This window comes from Daphnia magna, linkage group LG2 (genome assembly GCF_020631705.1).
Source record: "Daphnia magna isolate NIES linkage group LG2, ASM2063170v1.1, whole genome shotgun sequence".
NCBI classification, from domain to species: domain Eukaryota; kingdom Metazoa; phylum Arthropoda; class Branchiopoda; order Diplostraca; family Daphniidae; genus Daphnia; species Daphnia magna.
Genome location: NC_059183.1, coordinates 11,583,231 through 11,594,244, shown reverse-complemented (window position 1 = coordinate 11,594,244; position 11,014 = coordinate 11,583,231). Strand labels below are relative to the sequence as shown.

Here is an 11,014-nt window from a genome sequence, read left to right as displayed (position 1 = left end):
TTGGATTTCTTCTTATTGTATTCCACCGTTAAAAATGTTTTTTTCTCTTCTTTTTAAACTATCCAACGAACATCAAAGAAAAACTATTGGATGATGAAGAAAAAAAAAGGAATCCTGAAAAACGACAGCGGACCCGAGGATCTTAAAGATAAGGCCAATGGCGTCAAGAGAAAAGAGACGACCATCGATCTTTCAATAGACGCTGGTGCCTAGATGGAAGAGCATAGACCTTCTTAAGCAGTGTGTGTGTGGATAGCTTATCAAGCCACCACTGTGTGTTACAAGGCAGAGCAATCGTTCACATGACACTGTTGTATTGCTTGTCTAACCTTTTTCGTACCCCCAATCAGTAAACTGAGAGCAGGGCATCAACATTTCACATGCACCACGAGTTGGCTATACAGCAACTTTTCCACTCTGCTGTTCTCGTCTCGCGTTTGAGTTATTCGACCCGCGTCTTCAATCCCCTTAGAAAAGAAAAGAAATAAAAGTGTAGTGGTATAGCGTGGAGAAGGAAAGAAACTCTTACATGTCCAGCTGAATTTGTGTTCCATTTTTCATTGGATTGAAAGTTTGAAGTATCTTTTTATTTTCGCCTCGAAAAAAGTTTGGCCATTTCTAACGCAAAGTTACGGCACCACAGTTGTTCATCTGGGGTCTTGTCAGGCTCTTGTTACAGAATAGACCGTAGACCTATACATCAGACGACATATAGTCGATACGAATACAAAACTGGCCCATTTCCCTATCAGCAAAGTATACATGTTTTTATGTACAGTATATTGTTTTGTTTAGTTTTGACTTGAAAAATTTCTTTTTCGAGATTGATCTATTCTTTTTAAGTTTCCCAATTTATATAGACCATCTTTTTTTTTTATTCTTTCTTCTTTAGAGCCAAGTACGACGGTCCTGGGAGGCAGTGAAGTCTTCGTTGGAATGGGCAGTACCATCAATTTGACGTGCGTCATCCGGCTCAGCCCCGAACCGCCAAACACCATCCGCTGGCAGCACAATAATCAAGTATGGCCATCTTCGTTCCTTGCTGGACATATTCTTTTCTTTACTTACTTTTTCATTTCGCCAAAGCTTTCAAAAAGCCATATGTTATTAGGCTGACTGTCCGCTTTGCGGATATATAATGACATTCCGTTTATCTCCATTAATGTTGACTGGGGTTAAGAGGTCAAGATTGCCTGTTGTCCGAACGTGATGGCGTCTTTATCTGCATCTAAATGAAGAATTTCCTAGGTATGTTAGATGCAGATTTGCAATGCGGTCTCTTAGCTTAGAACATGTCCCAGTGACTTCTTTATAGGTACAGGAAGAGGTACCGACAAGTTTTCGTGCTCTTCTTTTGTTCGAAAAGTTCACTTTAAGCAAGGAAAGTTGACCATAGATAATCAACTATTCACCTGCAGTATAGTTAGAGACCGTGGTTAATTAAAAACAGTGGGTTTATTAGTATACCTATGAAAATCGTGTGTTTTTACAAATGCTGATATGTTACATAGTCAGAACGAGGAAGCTCATTGGATGACGTAAAATAAAATCAAAGAAATACATAGCGGTCGTACTGCGTTTTGCGAAACCAATTATTTAAAGTTCACTGACTATATGCAGTTAGCAGAAATGATTTGTTTTTCGATAAACTAACTATATTGTAAAACTTTAAAAACTAAGAATCTCTCTAATTGTTGCAAACTTTTAATGATGGTGTACAAGCAAGTATAGTTTTATGTGGTACGAAACAAGTTACCATAACCAAGAAACTGGAAGTCCTGGTCTCCATGTCGATGTCTCTGGTTTACAGACAAAAGAGCAGAAGATAACTTAAAGGCAGAAATCAAAGTTTGCTATTGCTAAGCGATGGTTAATAACCGCCTTTATCGCTCGTCTATTGTCTAAATCAATGAAGATGGCGAAGTCAAGTTTTGACAAACTCAAATGCGACGCCGAGTGATGGCGTTTATTTATAGGACTAGAGTCTTCGGTCCTTTTAAGCTGATAGGTGCCAGATAACTCGACATTGAGCTAATTATTCGTCTTTCTTTCTCGCATCCTTTGATGACCTGGCAACTCTCCCAGCAACATTGCTTTATTTCTCATTTTGCAAAAGTTGTTTTTGTGCTGTGTGTGTAGAACACACAGCTTATTCTCTTTCCGGGAAAGTTGTCATTGCCATCACTCACCGATCAACCCCCTTTAAGCTATTTGTGTACTCACGGACGCATACGTGCAAACGCATCGTGTTACTCACGGGGCACCGAGTATTACAACAACTGTGTTTTTATAAGGAAGGTTTTATTGGCCATGCGGGTTATTGGCAGGGCAAGTATAGTGTCTCCAGAAAGGGAAACGAAGTTCCTTCTTTTTTCTTCACATTATTTTTTTTTTACTTCCTGGGTCGATCGTCTGACTTGACAACAGCCTTCTATCAACTAAGCGCCATTGAATACTATCGCAATGTTTTGCCATGGCCTCTATTCGAAGCGGATGTCACTCGAGTTTGGGGCATCGTGGATTTGTTGAGTCGATTTCTCGCTATCATTTCGTCAAGGATGGCTTGCTGTTCGTAGATGTAAGGCCGATTCCGAAGCGCGAATGTTCTTTCCGCTGCATAACCACCCATATATATGTATACGATCTTCGATGAAATGATCCGTGCAGCAATGTGTTCTTTAACTTGATAGAAAACGGCCGGATTTTACCCATCGCAGCTTTGCTAGTGTGTCGTTAGCTCGATGTGAAAAAGAATCATTCAGTGTAAAGGAAAGACGAGAAAAGAACTAAAGAAATGTAAGAGAAAAAAAAGAGGGAGAAAAGAAAAGGTATCGAGGCATCCGGGGAACATTCTAAAAGTTATCAATCGCCAACAACCAAGATATATACACAGTCACGGATGACCGCCTAAATAAACCGTCACTGAACGTTTTGTGTCGTCCTGGAAATGCCCGGCGCATTTCAACTGGAGGCTTCCAAAAGATTTCATGGCAAAATTTTATTCGTTTACTTTTGATGCTTTTTTTTTTCGCCATCCCCGCCCAACTTCAATCTTTCTCCATAGTATATCAGTACATTTTTTTGTTGCCATATTTCTTTCTCGTGTTTGATTCTTTTTTTTTTTTTTTTTCATTTTTGCTTTGTAAAAAAAAATTTTTTTGCTCTCCTTTTTCATCTATTATTCGTCTATCTCTAGTTTATCCTTGGCTGTGTACGTATATATTGTCCAAGTCTCGACTTTCCTCTCATGCACAATCCCATGCAGTGCAGCAATACGAGTTAAGTGCATACATATTGGATGGGGGGGTCATGGTGACTTTGGACTTTGGTCCAAAGAGATGAAAAGAACGGACCAAAGTGAGATGCCTGCGTTATACACGGGCGCGCTCCTTCTGTAAGGCGTAACCATGTCAAAAAGCCAAACTTATCTTTCAAATAGATGGCCGAATGTTGCGAAATTCACCAAACTATTGAAGGCATAAATGACTTTTATTAAAGGCATCAATATTTAGGCTACTTCTTGAAAGTCAAAAGAGAAAGTGCCAAGTTTAGGTTCATTTCGAAAAAAAAGTGCACATTGCTGAATAAGACTGTCGAAACACCGGCTAAAGTAGGACAGAAACAAAAATAGAGAGAGTCGTGATCGAACTAAACAAGATCTTCGTACTCCAGAACATTGGTCTCTATATACTGCTTCTTAAAGTTGAAGCAACCAGATTCATTTGGCTCGAGGTGCAAGACCACAGCAACGCCTTGTCATGGACCTCTGATCCATTGTTGTACTTGGTGAAGCAAGTTAGCAGGCAAGAAAGCAATAAAAGGCATAGCCAAGATAAGCCCATCGTCACCATCAATCAATAAGTTGCAGACCAAAGGCGGCTGAAAGAGGTCGCTGGAATAGAACAAAAAAAAAATCAGACAAAACAAATGTTTATGAGTATTATTTTTTTCTTCTCCTCGTACTGTACACAAAGATAGTCGCTTTTTACAGATTAGATTACTTTCGATTTTTAAGAAAAAGCGAGCGGATGAAGAGCTGTCTAGTTGTTGGTCAGTAGCTTAACTTTGTTAGCTCTAAAAAAAAAGGAAAGATAACGCTGTGATGTGTTATTCCAAGCGGAGTCATTGACGCCACCAACTAGTCCCTTAATCAACCGAAGAGAGGCTTTCGTTGTTGTCTAGAATTGGAAACATAATATTTCTGTATACAACGCGCTTGACTGCGCCTATTTCTCGGGCATACACTCTTGGGCCTTTTGCTGGGAAGACGATGTTGTTCAAGCACAATCAGTGGAGGAATGAGGGGAGCAAAAGGTTCAAGAAGTACCGTATAGTTGCAGTCGGAGGCGAAGAGATAGTTGGACGCGGTACCAGTTATTCATTTCATCATTGCCCTGCGGGAGTTGATCCGCTGGCTTGCTGGTAACAAACTATGGGAAGCAATCGCATACATGCCACACTATAGCACAACTGGTCATATCGAGAATGACTTTGGGGGGCCGGAGACTATGTCTGGCCTCTCAAGTCTGCACTCACAAATGAGCTATGCGTTCGGCAGGCTCGATGCAACATGTACATACACGCAGATGAGAATGTCTTTTGAAGCGTGAGTTATATAATGATTCGTTTTCCGCCACAAACACGATTTCCTTGCAGCTATTCTGTTGTGCTTTAACCGCTTTAACCGTTGATTGGGTGTTCGCCTTGTTGCCGTCGAGATTTACCCAAACGTATAAATTTTCAATATCGTGAAAATTGTATACACAGCTCGTCATTCCAAATTGTTATTACATTTACATAGCAGGCATAGTAAATTCATTCGTTTTCTAAACATCTTTCTTGTGATGTACTTCACAGATGATTGGCTACGATTCAAATCGAGGAGGAGTGAGTGTCGTCACGGAGAAAGGCATCGAATCGAGTAGCTCTCTTCTGATTCAAAACGCTCGACCTGCCGATTCGGGAAAATACGTATGCCGTCCGGACAACGCTGAACCAGCTACCGTGAACGTTCACGTTCTCAATGGTGAGCATTTATTTTGTGTTTTTGAAGTAAATATTGTCTACTTTTTTCGTTCGCACCTGATGGAGCCAGCACAGAAAACGGTTGTATAGATTTCAGGTATCAGATTCCTGAATTTGTTGACCCAACCAACTGGCCACGAAATCGACGCGTCGTCATCGTATAAACAATGCCCAGGTCGTCGAGTGTAGGGCAGTCATATTGATCAAACAGGGAGCAGTAAATTAGTTAGCATTTTGGCAAATAAGGTATTTTAGCTGTTGCCATAGCTATTCAACTATCTCGTTTCATGTAGGTGGCCTCCAAAGTCGCTTCAAATAACAATTTATTTAAATGAATTCAAGACGTAAAAAAAGACTACTAATTAGCGTGAGGGAAGTCGAAGACGTCATGGATGAAAGGCGTCAGGCTGATGAAAGAGAAGACACCGGAAAGGGCCAGCGTAGAAGTCAACTTACTTTGTATAGTGAGCCCATTAGAAAGGGTTAAAGAGTTGATCAAAGTTTGAAGCATCATTAAGCTCGTCGTTTTCATTTGTGTACTCACTCTTGCGAACTAAAAAACAAAATTGCCTATCAAAGGCGATTTTTGTTTTTCAAATTCTCAGTCATTTTCCTCATACAATAATAATAATAATTACAGTTTAGTAAATCTGTGGTTTTTACGTGACTTCTTGACGTAAGAAAGACAAAGCCTTTTGTCTTTTAGTTGTCCAGTTTTTCTCTACGTGGGACCTTGCTGACGAAAACGGCCAAGTGCAAGCCAATCAATACAGGCATCCTGAAATTACTGGGACAAGAGGAAGGAAAATTGTTGGGCGGGTATGTCTCAGCAATTTGGGAATACAAACACGTCAGTCTGTATAGCTCTGCTGGATGTATGACTTTTTGTCATTGTTGTCATGTTTAGTATAACAACCGCTGAACGTTCATCACTGATTACACTTCTGCGAAAAGATGCCCAGAAATCAGCTATATTTACGGGAATTTAATCTTATATAGTTCAGCTAACCAAAGAAAGATTCACCATTAAATTAGACGGAAAAAAGTAGGGTCGTGATCGATTGTGTACTTTAACCGCAATGGCGTTGACATTCACCGTTTTTTTTGTGTGTGTCGTTCTTTATTTTATTTTTCCACTACTCATGATCGAACTTCTAAGAAATCAATTACCAAGCTTTTTGTGTATGCTCAACAGTAAAAGAAAAGTTTGCGGCAAGAATGATATTTCCTCGTCGATATAGTCTGATATAGTTTCTACACATTTGAATAATCGATTTTTCGTCATGTCAGTTTTGTTCGTTTGTTTCATTTTACCACAATTTATGCAGCAGATAGGGTTATCTGTTGTTGGGGTTGGGTGTCAGAGCCCAAGAGACGGACAATTGTCGAGAAGATCGTTACAAACATTTCTCCACTGAAAATCTGGAATGATTTTGATTATTCTCTTCTCGCTTGTAATTTCCTCGTCGGTTGAAACTGTCGCGTAAACACAAATTCTGAGCTCCATTTCATCAAACTCGGGTGGAGTACACGATGGCTTTGTTGCGTGAAACAATCAACGGAAACCTGCATTCGTAGCAGAGACCGGCAAAGTCAAACTGTAACGTACTCGGTTCCTCCTTTTTGTTGTAACCACTCTCTTTTCTTTGCAGCATTTCTTTTGTCGTCTTTATTTTTTTGCTGTTTGATTCGTGATGAGATGAAGAGACTCGATGCCATTGGGTATAGATTAAATGCGATTGGGAGGAAAATCATTTACAGCCGTATGTATTGCCATCCGTTATCCTCGATGAATTAACCTGATTTCGCCGCTCTTGTTAGTACTTCTGCGCGTTATCGTTACGTTTCATTAACGTAACAAGAACGCACGAAAGAGCAATAAGTCAAGCCCTTAATATTTAATCTAACTGGGGTGATAAGTACGCAAAGTTTGGCTGATTGAATATTGTCCGTTACACAACGCATTCCGTTGCAATTCAATTCTGGTTGTTAAGATGTAAACGACAACAATCAACAGCTTTAAAATTTCATTAATGGTTCATCACTGTCATCCAAAATAAACTTTTTCTTTTTTCAAAGTCTCCCTTTTTTTCCTCCTCTATGCCGACATTGAATTTAATTAGTTCTCAACTGGGTGAATCCCAACCCAGTCGCTTTCATAGAACGTCTAGTGGTTGAGTCGTTGCTGATTAGAAGCCATTGTGACGCACATACTCCAATCCCAATGACGTCCACCCGCCCGTTGAATTACGGCCGTCATAAATCTGCATCGAATAGCCTGCATAATAGGAAACGGATGATGAAGAAGGAAGCTAGCACTCACGACCGATCGCCCTCCTGGGTTTCCCTACTCCATTTCTATTTAGTCTTTAGTGTAATGCGTCAATATGGCCAGCTCCAGTTCTCATGACGGTGTAGCGGAACGCGTTTAAAGCTCGACACATCCTTGAATAAAAATAGCTCAAAAACTACAAGCCTCACGTCAAAAAATAAGAAATAGAAAACGTCGGGCTTATTTTGTTGGGCTTAACATTTTGATTTGGAACTTGGAAGTCGATGAAACATATAACCCATTTTAACCTAATTTGAGTGCAAATTCTGAATAGAATATTAGTATTATTGTTGCCATGCAGGATCTCTATAAAATTACAGAAACATATGATCAACCAGAGAACAGAGGTTGTTAACAAAATAGGGGCGTTTCGTAGTCTCTCAAATCAGTAGTACTGATCGAAGCGCGAGCAATAGTTGAACGACTATTAAACATGGTAATAATCGAGAGAGCTTGGCCGTGTATCAGTTTGACCGTTGGCCGTTTAAATGCCATTTAAGAATGAAAACCAACAATTGATTGTAAGCATATTATCGGCCGTCAGGAATTATCTGACTGTTCTGCTCGAATAAGTTGATTTATAGCAACCAGCAGAGCTCAAGAGCATTTGCACGACGTATATACTGTAGTTGATGCTATACTTTATCGGATTGCATGAATTTGTTCAACCAAATTTTAATGCGTTTGCCATCATATTAGCTATTCAACAACCCTATAGGAAACTCGCCGACAAAGCATGGGCTACAAATAAGAGGATTAGTGGCACTGTTTGCAATCGATAAAGCATCTCATTGACTTATTTTTCATTCTTGTCCGCACTCCTTGAGAATCATTCAGTCGAAACTTTCTGCTCTAGCGCCAATTGACGGGGCTGCTTTTTTTTCTTTAAAAACCTAGACAATTTCGATTTAATGAAGCTCTGCTCGACGTATTAATGTGATCGAAGGTTTGGTTGAGCGTGAGATTCAGATTCGCAGCCCTGACAGAAGCCATGTCTTCTCCGTTTCACCAGTTCCTCCTTTTTAAAATTTTATTCCACAGACGGCTTATGATCATTCACCAAATCAGTGGATTGTATCAGTTAAATGGGCAGTATATGCCACCAAAGAGCAGAAGGTTTACAATATTTAAATTTGCGGACGCTGATTTTCTGTTCTGCCATATCCGTCGCACATATTAAACTGCACGGGTCCCATCTTTCCACTATTTTTGCACGTAGACCCAAAGAAGGCCACCTGAAATAAATTGGCTCATTTCCTCCGGAGATGCGCATACCTTCGAGAAACTATGTTCCTCGCTGAGAAGCTTATACTTCGAAATGCACGAATGACCATGTACTTCACGTAGGGATTCATCAAGGTTCTAGCCTGCACTGGGAATAGGCATTCACAGCCTGGACAAGCTGCTCTCAGACCGGAAATTCAACCTTAATTGGGTAACAACCTAGGCGAACATATCAGAAATGAAAGACGGACCCTCCGTTTTAGGCTAAACAGCATACATAGGCAAGAGAATTTGAGATCACACGGGGCTTTAAGGATTGCTAATTGTCGAGAGCGCTCCTTCATTGAAGCCCGTAATGCATCAGTTTCCGGTCGGCCAAGTCTACAAACCTAGTGGTAACCAAGGTTACGTCTGGTATTAAAACAATGGTTTGAATTGGTCGTTTATCGAGCTGCTGGTTCCGTTTTACGCTGACAGCTATAGCCCCTACCATATGTTTTAAACACAGAGACGGACAAGAGACTATCCGGATGAACGGACGTGTAAACACCGTTTATTTATCATCTATTGAAAACTGGATTTCTGTGAATGTTTCAGGCGAATCTCCTGCAGCCATGCAGCACGGATGCAGTGCCCGGCAACTGAGTTCGACGGTCCTGTTCTTCTTGTCAGTTGCCATGGCGGTAGCGACCAACGTCAAGACTCAAAGAAATATCTGGTCGTTCATCTACGGTGTCACGTAAGATTGATGGTCATCAGTTTTTACACCAAATGCCAGTGACTGCTGTCAACGGTTGCCCATCTGCAACAGTCGCCTGATGCGTTTCTCGTTCGGTTTCTACTTTCTTTCTTTTGTGTTCCGCACGCGGCATCAGGTTGTAATGTGGGGTCTCTTCACTTACACGAAATATACTAAAATAACGTGAATCCGCGTTTAACTGGTGAAAAGAAATTTAATAGTCTGACGTATGATTGACACCAAACCCCCCCAAAAAAATTCTACATTATAGAATCATGATCTATACAAATGTTTGTATGTACATAGTGCAATTTGTTGTATACAAAATGTTTCCACGTTCATGTCCTGCGGTTTTGCTGACAGTTGTTTCGGAAGAAGCTGAACAATTCAGCGGTTGGTAGACCACACTGATTGCATCAACATTGAAAAACTACTGAAATTTATGTATCTCATGTGAATATTTCCATTGCATAACTTGATTCGACAGCCCCTGTTTGAAAGATTATTGACACGACTATGTCACCCATGTGCACGTCATTTTGTGTAAGGATTTCTAGTACCTTTGCTTTTCCATTGGCTCTCTTCGCTTTTCTTTCTCTCTCTTTCTCTGTGTGTGCGTTGCGTAACGGAGAACGTTGTTATTGTTCTTGTTTTCGTTGAAACAGCACAGTTTCGTTTCTGTTTCTTCTGTTGTCTTTCCTTCTTTCATCCCCCCCCCTTTTCTTTTACCTTCCTTTTTGCTGGCTTAGTATCATTATATCCGCCATATGCTTCTATCGGTAGAAAGAAAAAAACGTCGATCTGAATCCTCGTTTGATTTATGAGTGTCCATATAATACTGTGTATACGTACGTGGTGTGTCTATATACGCCGACAAAATCCATTTTCCACTCTTTTCGGCATATTGAAGAGAAGCCTAAACACACACGAGATGGTTGAGGAAAAGGTGGTTCATTCAAACCGGATAAAAGAGAAAAGGAAATAGAAAGCAAAAAAATAAAAGAGAGAACAAAGAATACAGAAGGCTGATGTGAAGTAAATGGATAAGGATTCAGATTCGTATATTTAAAAAAAATCTATGGTACCCGCTGTGGATTGGGGTTGGCAAAATGACAAAGCCATGACTGTAGGAGGGGCAAGCAGTTGTGTCATCTCCCGGCAAGTTGGAACAGGCAGAAGCAAAAGATCTAAAGTAAAGACGTATAGACAATAAAGACGATGGGAAAACAAAAGAGAATGGAGAAGATGAACTGAAGAAGGTTCAGAGCCAAAAGCACAATAGAGATAAAAACCGGTGCTCGTAGAGGTACGTACATGTGCGACTTGCTAACCGAGGACTCAAAAGACGAAAGCCTGTGACTAGTTTGCTGCTTCTGCGATGCTGGATTTCTAAACGTTGGTTGCATTCCGTCTTTTCTTTTGGACGGGGTAATATTGTACGATTCTTGGTCCCATCAGCACTTCCATGCCAGAACACTCTGGCAAGCTATCGGAATTTGTTGACATTGCCCCACGCCTCTCCGTTAGTATTAACCTCCTTTTGAACTCTCACTGTCGTCACATGCGATTCTTCTCTTTTTATTTTCCCTCGAAGAGAACACAACTGCTTGCATCCATATCATTTGGTTCCTGCTTGTATTCCACCTCACTACGATCGATATCGTATTCCATTAGTTCCATCGTCGTCGTCACAT

At 40.5% G+C, this 11,014-nt stretch overlaps 1 protein-coding gene across 1 annotated transcript in view; it reads left to right on the top strand.

Moving 5' to 3' along the window:
- LOC116917879 overlaps window positions 1–10,336 on the top strand; it is a 30,272-nt gene extending 19,936 nt beyond the window's left edge. Inside the window, exons 5-7 of the mRNA XM_032923480.2 lie at window positions 893–1,020; window positions 4,858–5,026; window positions 9,179–10,336. Of these exons, the coding sequence (XP_032779371.1) occupies window positions 893–1,020; window positions 4,858–5,026; window positions 9,179–9,324 (443 nt within the window). The 3' untranslated portion in view covers window positions 9,325–10,336. The remainder of the gene's footprint in view (window positions 1–892; window positions 1,021–4,857; window positions 5,027–9,178) is intronic.
- Window positions 10,337–11,014: the final 678 nt, after the last annotated feature.